This window comes from Cyanistes caeruleus, chromosome 27, assembly GCF_971803275.1.
Source record: "Cyanistes caeruleus chromosome 27, bCyaCae1.hap1.1, whole genome shotgun sequence".
NCBI lineage: Eukaryota > Metazoa > Chordata > Aves > Passeriformes > Paridae > Cyanistes > Cyanistes caeruleus.
The window spans coordinates 3979643-4000287 of NC_141727.1; the positions used below are offsets into that span (position 1 = coordinate 3979643).

Below are 20645 nucleotides of genomic sequence, written 5' to 3' on the forward strand. Positions count from 1 at the left end.
ACATTCCGGTCTCGGCGGGATTCGAACCGGGTGAAGTTGGAGGGGGTGAGAAGGGGGTAGGGGGGGATGGTGGCGGGAGCGCGCGGCGAGCGGGGGTATAGCTCAGTGGTAGAGCATTTGACTGCAGATCAAGAGGTCCCTGGTTCAAATCCGGGTGCCCCCTCAGTGCGATTTTTGATGGTTTTAACCATTTTTGGTTTTTTTTTTTGTCGGTTTTCACTGGGGGGGGTGAGGCGAAGGGGTCGCATTTGCACGCGCGCGCAGCCCCCGTTCCGCGACCGCGGCGCCCGCGCGTGGAACGGGGACTGCGCAGGCGTGGAGAGAACCGTAAAACGACGCCCAGCGGCTGTGGTAAAGCAGTGGGGGTATAGCTCAGTGGCAGAGCATTTGACTGCAGATCAAGAGGTCCCCGGTTCAAATCCGGGTGCCCCCTTGTTTTGTTTTTCTTTTTATTATTTTTTTATTACTTTTTAAGCTCCGCTTATCCAGTGTTTTCTCGTACCGAATTATCCCTGGTTCCTCTTCCCGTCCCCGCCGCTCCCTCCCGGTGCTCCCGGTGCTCCCGGTGAGGGTCCGGCGTTTCCCGCCGCCGCCAGGGGGCGCCGCCGCGCGCGAGGCGTGGCGGGCGCGTCACGTGACATCCACCACCTCTTCCGGCGCCAAGATGTCGAAGCGAGGTGAGGGAGGCGCCGGTCTCCGCCGCCATCCGGTTCCATCCGCCGTCATCCGGTTCCATCCGCCGCCATCCCGCGTTCCCGTGGCTGCCCCAGCGTACCGGGGACTCGGGGCGAGGCGCCTGAGCCCGGGCGGGAGCGGATATCACGGGTGATGGCTCCGCTGCCCTCGCCGTGAGGCGCAGGCCCGGGGCCGCTTCGTGAGGCGGTCCCGGGGTCTTAACGCTCTTCTCGACCCGCAGGACGCGGAGGTTCGTCCGGGGCCAAGTTCCGCATCTCCCTGGGTCTCCCGGTGGGGGCCGTGATCAACTGCGCCGACAACACCGGTGGGTGCGGGGCTGGGGCGGCGGGAGGGACCCCGGGAACGGGAGAACCACTCGGGAAGGGAACCCTCGGGAAGGGCCTCGCAGTAACGCGGAGGCCGAGCTGACAATCCCCAAAGCTCCGCGCTCCTTCTGGAATCTCCCGCCGGGCCTGCGGCAGCGCTGTTGGGTGTCCCTGCAGTGGGACACAGTGAGAAGCTGTGCCCGGGAGTCCCGGGATAACAGCGCCGGGAGTCCCGGGATAACAGCGCCGGGAGTCCCGGGATAACAGCGCCGGGAATCCTGGGATAACAGCCCCGGGAATCCCGGGATAACAGCCCCGGGCATCCCGGGATAACGGCGCCGCCGCTCTCCGCAGGGGCCAAGAACCTCTACATCATCTCGGTGAAGGGCATCAAGGGCCGCCTGAACCGGCTGCCGGCGGCCGGCGTGGGTGACATGGTGATGGCCACGGTGAAGAAGGGCAAGCCGGAGCTGAGGAAGAAGGGTGAGTGCCGCCGTTCCTGTCCCGAAACTCCGCCGGGATCGGGCTCGGAGTCCCCGAGAGGCGCCTCCCCCCCTTCTCTAAAGCACTCGTTGGGTCCCTGCCGTGGCTCAGGGAGTTGTCGTGGAAGGGCAGAGCAAAGGCGCCGCTTTTGGGTGAAGTGGCAGCTCCTGGTGCTGTTGATTTCAATCAGCGGTGGGACAGGGTTTGGGAATCCTGGGATGGGAATTTAAATCCCATCCGTGGGAAGGGACACTTTCAACTCTGCAGGCGGCTCCGAGGCATGTCCAGCCTGGCTCTGGGCACTTCCAGGGGTGCAGCCACAGCTGCTCTGGGTCCCCTGTGCCAGGGAGGAATTCTTTCCCTAAATCCCCTCCTGTCCATCAGGGAAAGAGGAGCGATGCCACGTGGATGTGTGAAGTGAAAAATGATGGAATCCTGGAATGATCTGGGTGGGAAGTGACCTTAAATCCCATCCAGGCCCCACCACCCATGGGTCTGCTCCTGCTCCAGAGGAGTTTTCGCTGAATGTTGTTGGGGAATTAATAATTTATCTCAAAATCAAGCTGGGAAAGTGGGAATTTTCCCGGATTTTCAATGCATCTCCAAACTTCACACGGTCAGTTTTAAGGGGTCTGTTTGCTCTGAAGTGTAACCTCGTAGTAAAACACCACAAATCTGAGGTGCAGAGCAAAAACCAGCCCGGATCCGTGGCGTGGGTTTGATTCCCGTGGGATCTGTGTGGAATTTGGGTTCATCCCGAGGGCTGGGACCCTTTTTTTCCTCGCAGTGCACCCGGCAGTGGTGATCCGGCAGCGGAAATCCTACCGGAGAAAAGACGGAGTGTTCCTGTACTTCGAGGACAACGCGGGAGTGATTGTAAATAACAAAGGGGAAATGAAAGGTGAGGCTGGGAATTGTGTCCTGCTGGGAATTGTGTCCTGCTGGGAGCACTGGGGGGATTGGCAGTGCCACAGGGCTGAGCTCTGCTAGGGGAAAGGACTGGAGTTTGCCCTCAGAGAATGGGATTTAGGGTGGGAAATGCTGCCCTGAGCCATCTGTGAGCTCTGAACCGCAGAATTCCAGAGTGGTTTGGTTGGAAGGGAGCTCAAAGCTCATCCCAGGGACATCTCCCGCCATCCCAGGCTGCTCCAAGGTGTGTCCAGCCTGGCTTTGGACACTCCCAGGGATCCAGGGGCAGCCACAATTCTCTGGGAATTCCATCCCAGCCTGTCAGGGAGGAGCTGAGCTCGTGGTGTTGTCCCTGTTTTCCAGGCTCAGCCATCACAGGCCCCGTGGCCAAGGAATGTGCGGATCTGTGGCCCAGGATCGCTTCCAACGCCGGGAGCATCGCCTGATCCCGATCCTGATCCCAATCCCGGCCCTGCCCCTGGCCAGGAACACAAAATAAAACTCCTTGTACCAACCCTGTGGTGTTTTTATTGCCAAACAGCAGCAGGATTGTGCTGGGAAGTGTTTTTATGGAGCTCCAGAAGATGGAACTGGGCGATTTTCCAATTGCGTTTTTCCAGCAGATTCCTGAAGAATCCCTGGAATGCCTCAGATTTGTGACTCTGAACTGATTCCTCATCTCAGGGGGGCTGGGAGGTGTCAGTGGCAGCTCAGCCTTTGTGCTGGAGCTCTCAGAATTGGAGAATTCCTGGGATTTTCTTCCCAGAATTGGAGAATTCCCAGGACCATCAGGAGCAGAGTGGGAAGGTGTAGCCAGGGAAAAGCTCGGGCTGGCCGTGGTTTTCCTGGAGCAGAAGAGGGAATGTCCTGGGTGGGAGCTGAGGTTTCCTGGCCGTGGTTTTCCTGGAGCAGAAGAGGGAATGTCCTGGGTGGGAGCTGAGGTTTCCTGGCCGTGGTTTTCCTGGAGCAGAAGAGGGAATGTCCTGGGTGGGAGCCGAGGTTTGCTGGTTCTGGGGCCCTGGTGCCTGGAGTATCCCCCCTGACCCCAAATCTGGGGCAGGGCAAGGGGGCAGCTCTGGGCTCTGCCATTCCTGCCTCCAGCGGCCTCCAGGCTGCTCCTGCTGCGCTCCTGGAGATTCACGATGGTTCTGTGCCATTCCCAATGGTTCTGTGCCACAGGGAGCCTTACCTGGGCCTGAGGAGCCTCACCTGGCCACGGGGAGCTCACCTGGCTACAGGGAGCTCACCTGGCCATGGAGAGCTCACCTGGCCACAGGGAGCTCACCTGGCCATGAGGAACCTCACCTGGGCACAGGGAACCTCACCTGGGCATGGAGAGCTCACCTGGCCATGAAGAGCTCACCTGGGCACAGGGAGCTCACCTGGCCATGGGGAACTCACCTGGCCATGGAGAGCTCACCTGGCCATGAGGAGCTCACCTGGGCACAGGGAGCTCACCTGGCCATGGGGAACTCACCTGGCCATGGAGAGCTCACCTGGCCATGAGGAGCTCACCTGGGCACAGGGAGCTCACCTGGCCATGGGGAACTCACCTGGACACACCTGGGCACCCTGCCCAGTCGGGGGTATAGCTCAGGGGCAGAGCATTTGACTGCAGATCAAGAGGTCCCCGGTTCAAATCCGGGTGCCCCCTCTCTTTTCCCATCTTTTTATCCCCAGAAATGCGCTTGGGAGCCCGGAACTCCCAGATTTTCCCCCGCTCTGAGGGAGCAGCTGAGTGCTGGTGAGGAAAGGGATGAGGATTTTGGGAGGACTTTGGGATTTGTCCTGGGATTCATTAGCAGCGCTTTGCTGGGATGGTAATGAGCAGGGAGATTCCTGCTGGGAATCCTCATGGAATGAAGGGGCTCAGCTCAAGGTGCCCCCTCTTTTCTTCCTCTTCCTCCTGCCCAAATCCCTCAGGGGGAGCTTGGGAAGCTGCTCTGGGATGTGGGCTGGGAATGCGGGCTGGGAAAAGGCTCTGGAAAAGGACAGGGATTGTGCAGCGGGTGGGGAAGCGCTGCCAGGAACTCCCGGGAAATCCGGGTCTGTCTGAGCCTCCCCTGGGCTTCAATCCCTGCAGGGAGAAATTCCCGGGAATGGGGAAACTGAACCTGGAGCCGGGCTGGGAAAAACTGAACCTGGATCCGGGCTGGGAAAAACTGAACCTGGATCTGGGTTGGGATCTGGAATGGGGAAATTGAACCTGGATCCGGGCTGGGAAAAACTGAACCTGGATCCGGGCTGGGATCTGGAATGGGGAAAACCCCAAAACCCGGACAGGATCAGGGTGGGATGTGGAAGGGAGGAACAGCCGGGATGGGATCGGGGTCGGGATACGGAATGGAGGAAAACCCGCACTGGATCGCTGCTGGAATATGGAATGGAGGAAAACCCGCACTGGATCGCTGCTGGAATATGGAATGGAGGAAAACCCGCACTGGATCGCTGCTGAATATGGAATGGAGGAAAACCCGCACTGGATCGCTGCTGGAATATGGAATGGAGGAAAACCCACACTGGATCGCTGCTGGAATATGGAATGGAGGAAAACCCGCACTGGATCGCTGCTGGAATATGGAATGGAGGAAAACCCGCACTGGATCACTGCTGGAATATGGATTTGGGGAAAAACCTGGACTGGATCGCAACTGATATCTGGAATGGGGAAAAACCAGGACTGGATCAGGGTGGGATGGGGTAGGGAGGAAAAGCCGGACTGGATAAAAGCCAGCACATGGAATGGGAGAAAACATGAACCGGATCCAGGCAGGACATGGAACGGGGATATCCCAGACTGGACCAGGGCTGGGAAATGGAATGGGAGGAATCACATTTGCAGTTTTATCCCATTTAATTCCCGTTCCTTCCACAGGGCCATGGGGCTGCACGGGAGCTGTGGAAGGATCCAGCCTCAGGGAGAAAAACCTCTCCCTTTCCCAGGAAATGTTTCGGAATGTCCCAGGCACAGGGGGTATAGCTCAGTGGTAGAGCATTTGACTGCAGATCAAGAGGTCCCTGGTTCAACTCCAGGTGCCCCCTCTCTTTTCCCCTCCTTCCTTTTGCCCAAAAACTTTGCCACAGAAAATCCACGGAGAGCTCTGAGCTTGTGTTGAGCTGCAGCATCCAAGGAACCCCGGATTGTTGGGAAGTGCAGGGGTTGTGCTGTGTGTGAGAGCCCCTCGCTGCCTGTGGGCGCTTTTCTCTCGTTTCCAGCTCCCTGCAGGCACCAGAGCTCCCAGAATTTCTCCTGGTTGCCGTTGCTTATCCCGTTTCTCCACGTGCAGCCTGTGGCAGGTGCCTCCAAGAGGTGGGTGTTGAGGGAAGGATTCCGATCCCTGGACAGGAAAGCTCTTTTGTTTTCCCAATAAAAGTTAGATTTTAAATGTCCCTGCCCCATGGGGGGTATAGCTCAGTGGGAGAGCATTTGACTGCAGATCAAGAGGTCCCTGGTTCAACTCCAGGTGCCCCCTCTCTTTTCCTCTTCCTTCCACCTTCCTTTTGCCCAAAATTCCTTCCAGAAATGCAGGAAGGAGCTGCAGAGCTGTGGTTGGATCTCAGGAGTTTCTTCTGTACCCTCAGCGCTGGCTGGGAGCTTCAGAGGATTTCAGATTCAAAAGATTTGGGCTCTGACTATGGGGCAACTTCAGGGCTTGTGTTGTGAACCCTTCACTGCTTTCCTCTGGAGTGACTTTCCTCCTCAATTCCATTTCCTGCCCCTTTCCTCCTCAATTCCATTTCCTCCCCTTTTCCTCCTCCATTCCATTTCCTGCCCCTTTCCTCCTCAATTCCATTTCCTCCCCGTTTCCTCCTCAATTCCATTTCCTGCCCCTTTCCTCCTCCATTCCATTTCCTGCCCCTTTCCTCCTCAATTCCATTTCCTCCCCGTTTCCTCCTCAATTCCATTTCCTCCCCTTTTCCTCCTCAATTCCATTTCCTCCCCCTTTCCTCCTCCATTCCATTTCCTCCCCTTTTCCTCCTCAATTCCATTTCCTGCCCCTTTCCTCCTCCATTCCATTTCCTGCCCCTTTCCTCCTCAATTCCATTTCCTCCCCTTTTCCTCCTCCATTCCATTTCCTGCCCCTTTCCTCCTCCTTTTCACATGAACTGCTGGAGTTTCCCAGCCTTTGGCAGGCACGGGAGGGGCAGAGGGAGGTGTGGCTGAACGGAATCCAGGACAGAAACACTCCTGACTTGCCCGGGAAATGTTTTTAATTGTCCCTGGCTGCCCCATGGGGGTATAGCTCAGTGGTAGAGCATTTGACTGCAGATCAAGAGGTCCCTGGTTCAACTCCAGGTGCCCCCTCTCTTTTCCTCTTCCTTCCACCTTCCTTTTACCCTAAAAAAATTGCCACAGGAAAAATCCACAGGGAGCTCTGAGCCTGTGCTGATTCAGAGCTCCAGCAGCCAAGGAACAGATGGGAAAGTTGTGGGGTTGTGCTCTAACCATTCCCTGTTTGTGCTTTTTTCCAGCCTGAATTCATCAGCAGAATTCCTCATTTTCCCCCATCATTTATCCCTGTACCTTTCCCAGGCACTCCCTGGGCTGCTCAGGGAGCTGTGGAGGGAAGGAATCCAACCTCAGGACAAGAAACCTTTTTTTCCTTTCCCAAAAAACGTTTTGAAATGACCCAGAGCTCAGTGGGAGAAGGTTTGGCTGCAGATCAGGAGGTTCCCGGCCCAGCTCCAGGTGCTCCCTCTTTTCCCTGGGGATTTTGGCGGGGGATTGCTCAGCCTCAGCCTCCTCCCCCTGTTCCCTCTTTTCCCTGTTTGTGGTCAGAGGTGGAAGAGAGGGGGAAAAGTCAGAGATTCCAAAGAGGTTCTGAGTGGGAATGGGAATGGGACAGGGAATGAGAATGGGAATGGGAAGGGAAGTTCAGGGAAGGGAAGTTCAGGGAAGTTCAGGGAAGTTCAGGGAAGTTCAGGGAAGTTCAGGGAAGTTCAGGGAAGGGAAGTTCAGGGAAGGGAAGTTCAGGGAAGTTCAGGGAAGGGAAGTTCAGGGAAGTTCAGGGAAGTTCAGGGAAGGGAAGTTCAGGGAAGTTCAGGGAAGGGAAGTTCAGGGAAGTTCAGGGAAGTTCAGGGAAGGGAAGTTCAGGGAAGTTCAGGGAAGTTCAGGGAAGTTCAGGGAAGTTCAGGGAAGTTCAGGGAAGGGAAGGGAAGGGAAGGGAAGGGAAGGGAAGGGAAGGGAAGGGAAGGGAAGGGAAGGGAAGGGAAGGGAAGGGAAGGGAAGGGAAGGGAAGGGAAGGGAAGGGAAGGGAAGGGAAGGGAAGGGAAGGGAAGGGAAGGGAAGGGAAGGGAAGGGAAGGGAAGGGAAGGGAAGGGAAGTTCAGCAGTGGATGGTGCAGCCCTGCAGGTTCTGCAGCAGGAGCTGATCCCTGAGGAACAGAGAGCTCAGGAATTTGGGAATAAACATCCCTTGGATGTTTTATTGAGATGAGAGTCTAACAGGGGGTATAGCTCAGTGGTAGAGCATTTGACTGCAGATCAAGAGGTCCCTGGTTCAACTCCAGGTGCCCCCTCTCTTTTCCTCTTTTGTTTCTCCTCTTCCTCCTGCCCAAATCTTTCTTGGGAAGGTGCTGTGGGGTGTGCAGGGAATGCGGGCTGGGAGCAGCAAGGCCCTGGAGAAGGGCAGGGTGGGGAAGCACTCGCTGTCTGAGGGTCCCTTTCTGTCCTTTTCGTTCTCTGTAGCCACCATTTACCGGAATTTCTCATCATTTCTCAGCATTCCCACCATTTGTCAGCGTTTCTCACATTTCACTCCCTGCACATCCTGGCAGGTGAAGGGATCCAAGCCACAGAAACTCCTGAGCCTCTAAAAATGCCCCAAAAGGTGTTGGGGGGTATAGCTCAGTGGTAGAGCATTTGACTGCAGATCAAGAGGTCCCTGGTTCAACTCCAGGTGCCCCCTTTTCCCCTTTTTTTCCATGAAAAAATGAGGATGATTCCTCCTTTTTAATACCCAAGCTGTCCGTGCCTGCACAGCAGCAGGGCTGGGAATTCCAGGATTAAAAACTGAGCACTCAAACTGCACAAATCCCGCAGGAATCCGACCTCTGGGGCAGGGCCAGAGCCCAGACATGACTTTGGTTTGTGGGCAGCTTTCACTGGGACATTCACCTGCAGTGGGAATAATTCCTGGCCTGGTTTTCAGGGATTTTATTGCTCCTTTCCCTCAGCACGGGGGGTATAGCTCAGTGGGAGAGCATTTGACTGCAGATCAAGAGGTCCCTGGTTCAACTCCAGGTGCCCCCTCTCTTTTCCTCTTCCTTCCACCTTCCTTTTGCCCAAAATTCCTTCCAGAAATGCAGGAAGGAGCTGCAGAGCTGTGGTTGGATCTCAGGAGTTTCTTCTGTACCCTCAGCGCTGGCTGGGAGCTTCAGAGGATTTCAGATTCAAAAGATTTGGGCTCTGACTATGGGGCAACTTCAGGGCTTGTGTTGTGAACCTTTCACTGCTTTCCTCTGGAGTGACTTTCCTCCTCAATTCCATTTCCTGCCCCTTTCCTCCTCAATTCCATTTCCTCCCCTTTTCCTCCTCCATTCCATTTCCTACCCCTTTCCTCCTCAATTCCATTTCCTGCCCCTTTCCTCCTCAATTCCATTTCCTCCCCTTTTCCTCCTCCATTCCATTTCCTGCCCCTTTCCTCCTCCATTCCATTTCCTCCCCTTTTCCTCCTCAATTCCATTTCCTCCCCTTTTCCTCCTCAATTCCATTTCCTGCCCCTTTCCTCCTCCATTCCATTTCCTGCCCCTTTCCTCCTCCTTTTCACATGAACTGCTGGAGTTTCCCAGCCTTTGGCAGGCACAGGAGGGGCAGAGGGAGGTGTGGCTGAACGGAATCCGGGACAGAAACACTCCTGACTTGCCCGGGAAATGTTTTTAATTATCCCTGGCTGCCCCATGGGGGTATAGCTCAGTGGTAGAGCATTTGACTGCAGATCAAGAGGTCCCTGGTTCAACTCCAGGTGCCCCCTCTTTTTTTCTTTTTTCCCCCCTCCTTCCACCTTCTTTTTGCCCAAATCTTCCACAGGCCAAAACCCCGTGGAGAGCTCTTGTCCCGGTTCTGAGCTTGTGCTGGTTCTGAGCTGCAGCATCCAAGGAACCCCGGATTGTTGGGAAGTGCAGGGGTTGTGCTGTGTGTGAGAGCCCCTCGCTGCCTGTGGGCGCTTTTCTCTCGTTTCCAGCTCCCTGCAGGCACCAGAGCTCCCAGAATTTCTCCTGGTTGCCGTTGCTTATCCCGTTTCTCCACGTGCAGCCCGTGGCAGGTGCCTCCAAGAGGTGGGTGTTGAGGGAAGGATTCCGATCCCTGGACAGGAAAGCTCTTTTGTTTTCCCAATAAAAGTCAGATTTTAAATGTCCCTGTCCCATGGGGGTATAGCTCAGTGGGAGAGCATTTGACTGCAGATCAAGAGGTCCCTGGTTCAACTCCAGGTGCCCCCTCTCTTTTCCTCTTTTCCTGCTTTTCCACCCAGTTTTTTCTCCACAAATTCCTCACACACAGACCGTGGAAAGCCTTTCTTACCCCCTCTGAGGTTTTGGGAATCACTTGGTGATCTTTAGCCAGGCCTTTGCCACGCTGCCCCCTCTGCTCTCCTGAGCTCTGCGCTCCACACAAACTCTGCGGCTGCTTCTCGAGTTTTTCCTGTTGGAGTAATTACCCTTAATTTAAACATGAATTCAATATGTGTATAAGGCGCTTCTAGAATTCACGAGGAGCCGCGCTGAGCTGTTCCCTCCGGGCTCTGAGGTCCCCGCTCCGGTTGGGTGGCTGCAATGACACAGGTCAGTGTCTGGGGTAGCCCCGGGGCTCGAACTCCTGACCCGCGGCCCCGCAGGCGGCAGCGCTGCCCCTGAGCCACGCCCCGGGCGCGGGGCTGGGGGGGGCGCGGGGGGCCCGCGGGGAGGTGGCGCGGGGGCAGCGCCGCGGGCTGGGGAGCGCGAGGTCATGGGTTCGAACCCGGCCCCCTCCACCGGGAACCGCCGGGTCTGTCCCGGGAGATCTCAAGCTCCAAACCGAGAGATCACCGGGGATAACCCAGGAGATCACCGGGGCTAGCCCGAGAGGTTCGCCAGCTCTGAGCCACCCCAGCACAGCCCGCCACAGACTGGGAGGTGCCAGGCTCTGAGGCAGCCCGGGCACGGCCAGAGGTGACAGAACCGCCCGGGCCCTGCCCCTGAGCGTCATTTGGGCCCCGCAGGTCCGAGCCGGCGGCGCTCCCGTCCCCTGTGGTGAGCTCAGCCCGACAGACTTGTCCCGTGGCTTCAGCTGTTTCTGAAATTACTCACTTCATCATTCCCAGGCGTTTCTTTGGGATTGCTGCAGCCAGCCTCGTTTGAAACAAGCTCAGATCTTGTCTTAATTCCCTGGAAGTGGCCAAGGCCAGACTGGACCGGGTTTGGAGCAGCCTGGGATAGTGGAAGGTGTCCCTGACCATGGCAAGGGGTGGGAATGGAGACTTTTGGGGTCTCTTCCCAACCGAACCATCTTGGATTCCATGAACGGAATGAAAACACCTCTCAGACCCGGTACTGAGGGGCCTCCCCACTGGTTTTCCCTCCCTCCTTCTCCCGCACCGTCCCTACTGCGCGCCGCCATCTTCCCCACCGCCTCAGCCGCGCGCCGGAAGTGACGCATTGGGCGGAAGCGATGCCCAGCTACTGAAGCGCCGGCGCGCGGTGATGACGTATTTCCTGCTCCGGTAGCAGCGGCGGACGCGCTCGCCCGGCGGCTGCGATGGGGGGGGGAGACCTGGTGAGGGGAACGGGGGGGAGAGAGGGGAATGGGGGAGCTGAGAGGGGAACGGGGGAGCTGAGAGGGGAACGGGGGGTCAGAGGGGAACGGAGGGTGAGAGGGGAACGGGGAAAGCTGAGAGGGGAACGGGGGAAGCTGAGAGGGGAACGGGGGCTGAGAGGGGAATGGGGGAGCGTGAAGGGAGACGCGGGGACTGAGGGGGAACCGGGAGGGGCTGAGAGGGGAATGAGGGGAAATGGGCGCGTTGAGAGGGGAACGGAGGGACTGAGAGGGGAACGAGGGGTGAGAGGGGAACCGGGGGAGCTGAGAGGAACGGGATGTGAGAGGAGGATGAAGGAACCGAGGGGCTGAAGGAAGCGGGGAGTGAGAGGGGAATGAGGAGTGTGAGGGGGCCCAGAGGGGCTGAGCGGGACCGGGAGGGGATCAGAGGGATCGAGCGGGGGCTGAGGGGAGACTGAGAGGGGTCAGCGGGTGCTGGAGGGGGCCGGGGGTGGGAGCGGGGTCTGGGGGGGTTCGGAGGGGTCGTGGGGGATGAGGGGGGCTGCAGGGCAGGGATGTGCGGCTTCACCGGGACCAGCGGGAGCCGCGGGTCCGTTCTCCAGGCCTGGATCCCAGCAGTGGTGGGCTGGGCCCGGCCCCGATCCCGGTGCCCGTCCCGGTACCGATCCCGGCCCTGATCCCGGTGCCCATCCCGGTACCGATCCCGGTGCCCGTCCCGGTGCCCATCCCGGCCCTGATCCCGGTGCCGATCCCTGCTCTCCACAGAACCTGAAGAAGAGCTGGCACCCGCAGACACTGCGCAATGTGGAGAAGGTGTGGAAGGCGGAGCAGAAGCATGAGGCCGAGAGGAAGAAGATCGAGGAGCTGCAGCGGGAGCTGCAGGAGGAGCGGGCGCGGGAGGAGATGCAGCGCTACGCCGAGGACATGGGCACCGTGAGGTGAGCGGGGACAGCTCAGGGAGCATGGGGACAGCACGGGGACAGCTCAGAGAGCATGGGGACAGGTCAGAGAGCACGGGGAGAGGTCAGAGAGCATGGGGACAGCACAGGGGCAGCACAGGGACAGCACGGGGACAGCTCAGGGAGCACAGGGACAGCTCAGGGAGCACAGGGACAGCTCAGAGAACACGGGGACAGCTCAGGGAGCATGGGGACAGCACAGGGGCAGTACAGAGAGGATGGGGACAGCACAGAGAGCACAGGGACAGTACAGAGAGCATGGGGAGAGCATGGGGACAGCTCAGGGAGCATGGGGACAGCACAGGGACAGCCAGGCCTGGCTGTGCTCTGGGGCTGGGGTGGTGCTGCCCGTGCCCATGGCAGAGCTGTGGGGACAGTGGCTCTGCTGCTCATGGAATGGGTTGGGGTGCAAGGGACATCAAAGGCCAGCCAGTGCCACCCCTGCCATGGCAGGGACACCTCTCTCAGTCCCAGGCTGCTCCAAACCCTGTCCAGCCCAGCCTTGGGCACTGCCGGGGATCCAAGGGCAGCCCCAGCTGCTCTGGGATTTCCATTCCATCCCCTCCTCTCCTTCCCAGGGAGGAATTCCTTCCCAAAATGCCATCCAGCCCTGCCCCGTGTCAATTCAAACCCATTCCCCTTGTGCTGTCACTCTGTCCCTCGTCCCCCTCCAGCTCTCCTGGAGCCCCAGTCAGGCACTGAAACATCACCCCAAAGCTTTTCCAGGCTGAACAATCCCCACCCTCCCAGCAGAGGATCCCCATCCCTCTGATCCTTTGGGATCAGTTCCCACACTGACCCAGCAGAGTCCCAGGGTAATTCCCGGTTGTTCTGTGCGGCAGGAAGCGCGAGGAGAAGCTGGAGTGGATGTACCAGGGCCCCGGGGGAATGGTGAACAGGGACGAGTACCTGCTGGGCCGGCCCGTGGATAAATTCATCCTGGACAAGGTTGGGGACAGGGACGCTGCCTCGGGGGACTCGGGGCTGCTGCCAGGGTCCATCTTCGCCAGGGCTGGGGCCAGCTCCGTGCTGGACATGGCCACCAAAATCCGCGAGGATCCGCTCTTCATGATCAGGTGGGACAGGAGGGGAGGGGCAGGGGTTGCTTTGTTGTGTTAATAATGTAAAATAATTATAAATAAATAATTTAGATGTAATTAAATAAATTATAGATGTAATTAGGTGTTTTCTGTGTAATTAATGTGTATTAATAGGATAAGATATGAATATGGGTGGTGTATAAATAATAATAGTAGTTATAATATATAATAATACCTATTATAATTAATATTAATAGTATTATTAATAACATATAATACCTATAATTAATATTAATAATACTAATTATAATATGTAATAATACCTATTATAATTACTATTAATAATATTAATAATATACAATACATACAATTAATATTAATAATACTAATAATATATAATAATACCTATTATAATTAATATTACTAATTATAATTATGTAAGTATATGTAATAATTAAGATTATTATATAATTATATAATATATACTAATAATTATAATTATAAAAATTATAATTATAATACCTATATATAATTACTATAATAGCTATTATAATTAATATTAATGATATTAATTATAGTATATAGTAATACCTATTATAATTCATAATAATATTAATTATAATATATATTAATATATAATGTATAATAATATATACAATGTATAATAATTATATCAGTTACATAATAATATTGATATAAATATCATTAATACAAATATTATTAGCATATTAATAATTATATGGTGCATATTAATAATCTACATTAATATGCCAATAATACAACATATATTATATTCATTATATATACTATGTATTTTATATATCATATATTATGTACATAATATATAATCATTATAACTACATATAATATCTACTGTAACATATGTTAATGATATATAATTATATACGATATATAATTATATACTATATATAATTATAAGAAATATATAAAAACAATTATAATAATATATTATTTAAATAATAGTAATTATATATTATTTATAAATTATATAGTAATTATATATTATTTATAAATTAATTGTGATAATCATGTATTGTATATCAATTAATTATAATAACTATGTTACATAATATATTAAATGTATTGAATACATGAATATATGAATAATAAAAATATATAATAATATATTATTTAAATAACGATATAGAAATTGATTGTAGTAATTATATATTATGTGTAGATTAATTGTAATAATTATGTATTATATATCAACTACTTATAATAACTATGTTACATAATATATGAAATATATTGAATACATGAATATATAAATAACAGAAATATAATATGAAAATATATAAATAAATATAAATATATAAAAATAGAAAAATATAATAATATGATAGTTATACTATAGTATGTAGTATGTTCTATAATTATTTATTTAGATTTTGTAATAACAATAATATTTTTGTAAAATATAATTATTTCCATAATGTGTTATAACATAACACATTATATGTTTTATAATATATTACTTATGTTTTATATGTAGTTAATAAAAATAATGTTTATACTATTATAATATAATATATAATAGATAATATATAATATATATAATATATAATAATATAATTATAGTATAATTATAATATAATTATAATATATAATTATAATATTATAAAACATTACTTTAACCACATTTTAATTAAACAAAATTAAAAGTTTAGCAAGGGACTAAAGCTTTTTATTTCTTGCTTTAGGAAGAAGGAGGAGGAAAAGAAAAGAGAAGTTTTGAACAATCCAGTGAAAATGAAGAAAATCAAAGCCTTGGTAGGTGTGAGCAAAAATCTGAATTTTGATTGTTCAGGACGAGGAGCTGAGCTCTGTTTGCTCCTTAAAACCTTCAATTTTGAGAGAAAAATCTCGTTAAACCATATTTTCTGCCTTTAAATGTATAAGTACATCTTTATAAAGAGATTTCTCTGTAAAGGGAAATTCATCAGTTTATAAATGTTTAATTTAATATGAAGTTAAATTTTCAAATTAATTAATTGAAATTTTTAAATTGAAATTTTTTAGTTAAGTGAAATTTTTAATTTAAAAATCAATTTATAAATTTTCAATTGATAAATGTTTATCATTTTTATAAATATCTTCACTTTTTCTTTTTATTTTGGAAAGGTTTTTTTTGTACCTGGAGCGCAAAAATCAGAATTTTGATTATTCAGGGCGAGGAGCTGAGCTCTGTTTACTCCTTAAACTCCTCAGTTTTGAGAGAAAATCTTGTTAAATTATATTTTCTGCCTTTAAATTTAGAAATGGCTGTACATCTTTTTATAAAGAGATTTCTCTGCAGAGAAATTTTTTACACCTTTAAACAGAAAAAAATCTGGGTTTTTTTTTGTTTTCTGTTCCTTGTAAAGATTTCTTTGGCTGGGGTTTCGTGCCAGGAGCTTTTCCATGGGGAATTCTGGTCTTTTCCCTGGGATTCTGAGGGAATTTTTGTCTTTGCAGCTGCAGAACAGTTTGGATAAAAAGGAGAGGAAGAAGAAGAAGGAGAAGAAGAAGAAGCACAAGAAGCACCGGCGGCGCAGCTCCAGCAGCGACAGCTCCAGCTCTGAGGAGGAGAAAGGCAGAAATAAGTGAGTTTTCCATTTTTCCAGCAAAAAAAAACCACCTCTGAGCTTTGTCTTTCTAATTAATTTTAATTAATTGTATTTAATTCAATTAAATGTTTCATTAAACTTGTTGCTTCGCTGGTTTTGCATCGTTAACATGTGATAAAAAATGGATTTATTCTCACAATTCATCTGCTTCAAAAGGATTTTATTTTTCTTTTTAGGTCGCAGAAAAGAGTGGAGAATTCCTCCTGGAAGGCTGCTCCTTCCAAAATCCCGGGATACGGCTTACAGGTACACCCAGAGACAGGGAAAAGCAGGAATTTGGGAATTGCTGGAACAGGATAATGAGTGGGACATAATTTAATGAATTTTAGGTTCAATTTGGAGCCATTTGAGCCTTGAAATTCAAATTATTCAGAGCTCAGCCAGAATTCTGCTTGGGATTTGGGATGAGGCTTGTTCAGCTGCTCCTTGTTATCCATGGAATCATGGAATGGATGGGGACATCACACCCCATCCTTGTTATCCATGGAATTGTGGAATGGGTGGGGACATCAAACCATCCTTGTTATCCATGGAATCATGGAATGGATGGGAAGGGACATGAAACCCATCCTTGTTATCCATGGAATTGTGGAATGGATGGGAAGGGACATCAAACCCATCCTTGTTATCCATGGAATTGTGGAATGGATGGGAAGGGACATCAAACCCATCCTTGTTATCCATGGAATTGTGGAATGGGTGGGAAGGCACATGAAACCCCATCCTTGTTATCCATGGAATTGGGGAATGGATGGGAAGGAAAATCAAACCCATCCTTGTTATCCATGGAATTGTGGAATGGGTGGGAAGGGACATCAAACCATCCTTGTTATCCATGGAATTGTGGAATGGATGGGAAGGGACATCAAAACCCATCCAGTGCCACCTCCCGCTGTCCCAGGCTGCTCCAGCCTGTCCCGAGCCACTTCCAGGGATCCAGGAGCAGCCTGGAATTGCATCCCAGGGAGGAATTCCCTGCTCCCATTCCCCTCTGGATTGCAGGTGAGGGATCCCGAGCCGAGCCGGCGCTCCCGGAGCTCCCCGTGCCAGGAGCGGCCCCGGCAGCGCTCCCGGAGCTCATCCCGCTCTCCCCAGAGCCATTCCAGCAGGAGGAACCCTGCCAGGAGCTCGGGATCGCCCTGCAGGCACAGCAGACAGTGAGTGCAATTCCCTGGAATCCCATCCCTGTTATCCCACATCCCACAACCCTGCCCTGCAGCTCTCTCCCCTCAAATCCCACTTTTTATTTGGGACACCCTTGAGGTGTTGCTGGTGGCTGGGGTTTGCCCAGTTCTCTTCAAATTGATCGTTCAGAGCTAATTAAATAAAGTTTAAATTGTCTTTAGTTCGATTATTTATTAAATAATTAAAATAATTTAAATTTAAATTTAATTTAAATTATTTTATTTTAATTAAATTAATTTAATTTAATTAATTATTCAAATAATTTATTTTATTTTAATTTATTTTATTTATGTATTTAATTAATTATTTAATTTATTTAGTTTATTTAATTTAATTAATTTAATTAATTTTAATTTAATTAATTTAATTAATTTAATTTAATTTATTTAATGTAATTTATTCAATTTCATTTATTTAATTAATTATTCAAATAATTTATTTTATTTTAATTGATTTAATTTGATTTATTTAATTAATTATTCAAATAATTTAATTAATTTAAATTTAATTTGTTTTTAATTTGTTGAATTAATTAATTATTTAATTAATTTAATTACATTAATTTTATTTTAATTTGTTTCATTTAATTTATTGAATTAATTATTTAATTAAGTAAATTTAATTTATTTTAATTTCATTTAAATTAAAATGACAGATGAAATTATTTAAAAAAACAGGTATTTGTTGGTTGGTCCCAGTTCTCTTCAAACTGATTATTCAGAGCTGTTAATTTATCTTTATCTAATACAGCTAAAATTATAAAAAATTGTGGTTTGCTGATGAAATAATTAAATTTTTTTTTTAATGAATTATATAAATTAAATTTTTGTTATTAATTTTTATGAGTGCTCACCAGGCGGATTTTGGTGCTCACCAGGCGGATTTTGGTGCTCACCAGGCGGATTTTGGTGCTCACCAGGCAGATTTTGGTGCTTACCAGGCGGATTTTGGTGCTCACCAGGCGGATTTTGGTGCTCACCAGAGGGATTTTGGTGCTCACCAGGGGGATTTTGGTGCTCACCAGGGGGATTTTGGTGCTCACCAGGCAGATTTTGGTGCTCACCTGGCGGATTTTGGTGCTCACCTGGCGGATTTTGGTGCTCACCACGGGGATTTTGGTGCTCACCAGGGGGATTTTGGTGCTCACCAGGCAGATTTTGGTGCTCACCAGGCAGATTTTGGTGCTCACCAGGGGGATTTTGGTGCTCACCAGGGGGATTTTGGTGCTCACCAGGGGGATTTTGGTGCTCACCAGGCGGATTTTGGCGTTGCAGGCACAGCAGCCGGGAGGAGAAGGGCAGAGCCAGGAGTCCTTCCCCCAAAAAGAGCTTCAGGCGCCAGCAGCCCTCGGGCTACACCAGGTCAGTGGAGCCCTGTCCTGGGGGGACAAACCTTAATTTTTAATTTAAATTTAATTTCAGCATGCCCTCCCAAGCTTTGCTGCTTGGCTGCCAAAGATAAAAACCCTCCTCATCTGTGGGATTGTGTGAACCATCTTTGGTTGATCTGAGCCTTTTCCAACCTGAACAATTCCAAGATCCCAAAGAGCGGAAGGTTTGGGGCCCGGGGTGCTGCTGCTTCACAGAAAAACCCCTCCAAACCTTCACAGAAAAATCTAAAGAGGTGCTTTCCACCCAAACAGAAAGATCTCTCCTGAGGAACTGGAGCGAAAACGGCAGGAAATGATGGAAAATGCCAAGTGGAGGGAGGAGGAGAGAGCCAACAACCTCAGGAAGCACCGCAAGGAGGAGGAGCTGGAGCGGGAGCTGGAGAAACTCGACGCCAGGGATGGGAAATTCTTCCAGTGAGTCTTTTACCACCTCCTCATCCAGGAGTCTGAGGCCTGGCCTCGGGGTCTGGGGTGCTTCAGATGATGGAATTGCACATCTCCCCTGTGGTTTATGGAGCTGTTGACATCTGCTGCTCCCAAATTCTCCCCTCAACCCTAAAAATGATGTTCTTGCTAACTGGGAGTCAGACCCAGGCTGGGCACTGGTGATGTTTTATCACTCTGGGAGTGGTTTTTATGCAGGTGTTTAGAAATTCTCTGGGTTTTGGAGGTTGCAGCAGTCCCTGTGAGCCTGTGGTTGACAATAAAACCTCTGAGCACAGGTGGGAATTTATAATTTATTCCCTGGGAGCAAAAAAATCACAGAACCATGGAATGGTTTGGGTGGGCAGGGACCTTAAATCCCATCCAGTGCCACGGCAGGGCCACCTCCCACTGTCCAGCCTGGCTTGGGGACACTTCAGGGACCCAGGGGCAGCCACAGCTGCTCTGGGAATTCCATCCCAGCCCTTCCCCAGCCTCCCAGGAAGGAATTCCATCCCAACATCCGCTCTCCAATCCAAACCTGCTCTCCGTCAGTCCCAGACTTGTGATTCCTCTCTCTGCTCCCCTTCCTGCAGCCGTTTGAAGCTGGAGAGTGCCTCCACCTCCAGCCTGGAGGATCGGGTCAAGCGCAACATCCACTCCCTGCAGAGGACTCCCGCCGCCTTGGAAAAGAACTTTATGCAGAGGTGAAAGCTCTGTCAGCTCAGTGGACATTTGTTCCCAGAGGTGAGAGCTCTCCAGGATCGATCCCAGCTCCCGGAGCCGAGCCCTCGCAGCCTTCAGGACTTGAGGGGGGCTCTGGCTTTGAGGCTTTGTGTTCCACTTGTCCTGCCAGAGCTTCTCCTCCTTCCTCTCCCCACCCCGACCGGGCTCACTTTCGTACCTTATTCCCAAACGGGGCCGGCCGCTCGCTGCTTCCCCAAGGAAATCCTTAAAATCCAGAGCAGAACCGATCCACAGCCAGGTGAATTCCATGGGGTTTGGCACCGTTGGCGTCCACACCTCGCCGTGTGGTGTCTGAGCCACCAAATGCCAGCCACACTGATGAATTTCATTGATTTTTGGCCCAAAAGAAGCCGTTTCTGAGGCAGAAAAAAGGGAGCAAGCAGAGCGTAGCTGGCACAGCAAATATTTCTCTGGGATTTTTGTAATGTAAGTAATGTGTATATGTACAGCAGTGTAGATTTATTTTGCCTTTTTGATTAAGAAATTTTCACTGTCGTTTGTTAAATGTCTTTTGTGGCTCTGGGCGGGGGGATGGGAGGGGCAGGGGTGATATCGGCTGTGGGCGGGAAGGGTTGCTGAGGGTTCGGGAGGCTGCAGCAGCCCCTTGTGGGCTGTGTCCGGCCCGCAGGACGCGCCCCGGTCCCGGAGGGGTCCCCGTTTTCCCCCCCGAGGGTCCCGGCGGGGTCTCCGCTGAGCCGCGGGCCCTTTAAACGGCGGCGCGTGACGTGTGTAACAGCCCATTCATAATTCCAGCCGCCTCGCTGCTGATTGGTCCGTTCCTAGCGGGGCGTGGCCTTGGCGGGCGCGTCACGCCGATTGGGCGAGACCATCCCCGGGAAGAGGAGGAGGGAACGGGGCTTTTTTCGCTCTGTCTCCTTCTCCATCCGCTTTCCCTGTCCGTTGTTCCCTCTCACAGCCCAGTGGGTGCCGCGGCTCTCCCCGTACTGCCGCGGCCCGAGCCGGAGCTCTCCCGCCGGCAGCGCCCGCGGCTCCCCCCGCTCGGGCGGGACATGGCACCTCCCGCTCCCCACCCCCTCAGCCCGCCGCCATCTTGGCGCCTCCTCGGCGCGGGGCCGGAGCGGGCTCGGCCGGCCGCGGCGGAGCGAACCACCGCGGGGGCGGCCGGG

The 20645-nt window shown here is 51.0% G+C and overlaps 2 protein-coding genes and 11 non-coding genes across 13 annotated transcripts; all 13 read left to right on the top strand.

The window, feature by feature from the left end:
* The first annotated feature begins 91 nt into the window (after positions 1-91).
* TRNAC-GCA (transfer RNA cysteine (anticodon GCA)) lies at positions 92-163 on the top strand. Its single transcript has one exon. It is a non-coding gene; the product is annotated as a tRNA-Cys (tRNA).
* A 198-nt stretch (positions 164-361) lies between these two features.
* On the top strand, positions 362-433 carry TRNAC-GCA (transfer RNA cysteine (anticodon GCA)). Its single transcript has one exon. It is a non-coding gene; the product is annotated as a tRNA-Cys (tRNA).
* Positions 381-2908, top strand: RPL23 (ribosomal protein L23). The gene is made up of 5 exons (XM_023942500.2): positions 381-677; positions 917-1000; positions 1356-1484; positions 2272-2385; positions 2757-2908. The coding sequence occupies exons 1-5, from the start codon at positions 665-667 to the stop codon at positions 2837-2839; spliced, it is 423 nt and encodes a 140-aa protein (XP_023798268.1). The 5' UTR covers positions 381-664; the 3' UTR covers positions 2840-2908.
* A 1067-nt stretch (positions 2909-3975) lies between these two features.
* TRNAC-GCA (transfer RNA cysteine (anticodon GCA)) lies at positions 3976-4047 on the top strand. Its single transcript has one exon. It is a non-coding gene; the product is annotated as a tRNA-Cys (tRNA).
* A 1316-nt stretch (positions 4048-5363) lies between these two features.
* TRNAC-GCA (transfer RNA cysteine (anticodon GCA)) lies at positions 5364-5435 on the top strand. The gene has a single exon. It is a non-coding gene; the product is annotated as a tRNA-Cys (tRNA).
* A 359-nt stretch (positions 5436-5794) lies between these two features.
* Positions 5795-5866, top strand: TRNAC-GCA (transfer RNA cysteine (anticodon GCA)). The gene has a single exon. It is a non-coding gene; the product is annotated as a tRNA-Cys (tRNA).
* A 761-nt stretch (positions 5867-6627) lies between these two features.
* On the top strand, positions 6628-6699 carry TRNAC-GCA (transfer RNA cysteine (anticodon GCA)). The gene has a single exon. It is a non-coding gene; the product is annotated as a tRNA-Cys (tRNA).
* A 1141-nt stretch (positions 6700-7840) lies between these two features.
* Positions 7841-7912, top strand: TRNAC-GCA (transfer RNA cysteine (anticodon GCA)). The gene has a single exon. It is a non-coding gene; the product is annotated as a tRNA-Cys (tRNA).
* Positions 7913-8229: 317 nt separating this feature from the next.
* On the top strand, positions 8230-8301 carry TRNAC-GCA (transfer RNA cysteine (anticodon GCA)). Its single transcript has one exon. It is a non-coding gene; the product is annotated as a tRNA-Cys (tRNA).
* Positions 8302-8573: 272 nt separating this feature from the next.
* TRNAC-GCA (transfer RNA cysteine (anticodon GCA)) lies at positions 8574-8645 on the top strand. The gene has a single exon. It is a non-coding gene; the product is annotated as a tRNA-Cys (tRNA).
* Positions 8646-9294: 649 nt separating this feature from the next.
* Positions 9295-9366, top strand: TRNAC-GCA (transfer RNA cysteine (anticodon GCA)). The gene has a single exon. It is a non-coding gene; the product is annotated as a tRNA-Cys (tRNA).
* A 394-nt stretch (positions 9367-9760) lies between these two features.
* On the top strand, positions 9761-9832 carry TRNAC-GCA (transfer RNA cysteine (anticodon GCA)). The gene has a single exon. It is a non-coding gene; the product is annotated as a tRNA-Cys (tRNA).
* A 483-nt stretch (positions 9833-10315) lies between these two features.
* Positions 10316-20013, top strand: CWC25 (CWC25 spliceosome associated protein). The gene is made up of 10 exons (XM_086864744.1): positions 10316-11144; positions 11910-12082; positions 12946-13179; positions 14868-14937; positions 15622-15749; positions 15950-16019; positions 16776-16930; positions 18233-18319; positions 18601-18762; positions 19368-20013. Exons 1-10 carry the CDS (start codon positions 11127-11129, stop codon positions 19480-19482), a joined length of 1212 nt encoding a protein of 403 aa, XP_086720870.1. The 5' UTR covers positions 10316-11126; the 3' UTR covers positions 19483-20013.
* Positions 20014-20645: the final 632 nt, after the last annotated feature.

What these genes read in the sequence shown, in the direction of transcription:
- RPL23 (XM_023942500.2), top strand. An exon ending in CAACTGCGCCGACAACACCG is followed by an intron (nt 1,001 to 1,355) that starts GTGGGTGCGGGG and finishes CGCTCTCCGCAG; the next exon opens with GGGCCAAGAACCTCTACATC. An exon ending in TAACAAAGGGGAAATGAAAG is followed by an intron (nt 2,386 to 2,756) that starts GTGAGGCTGGGA and finishes CCTGTTTTCCAG; the next exon opens with GCTCAGCCATCACAGGCCCC.
- CWC25 (XM_086864744.1), top strand. An exon ending in TGAAGAAAATCAAAGCCTTG is followed by an intron (nt 14,938 to 15,621) that starts GTAGGTGTGAGC and finishes TTGTCTTTGCAG; the next exon opens with CTGCAGAACAGTTTGGATAA. An exon ending in CCCTGCAGGCACAGCAGACA is followed by an intron (nt 16,931 to 18,232) that starts GTGAGTGCAATT and finishes TTGGCGTTGCAG; the next exon opens with GCACAGCAGCCGGGAGGAGA.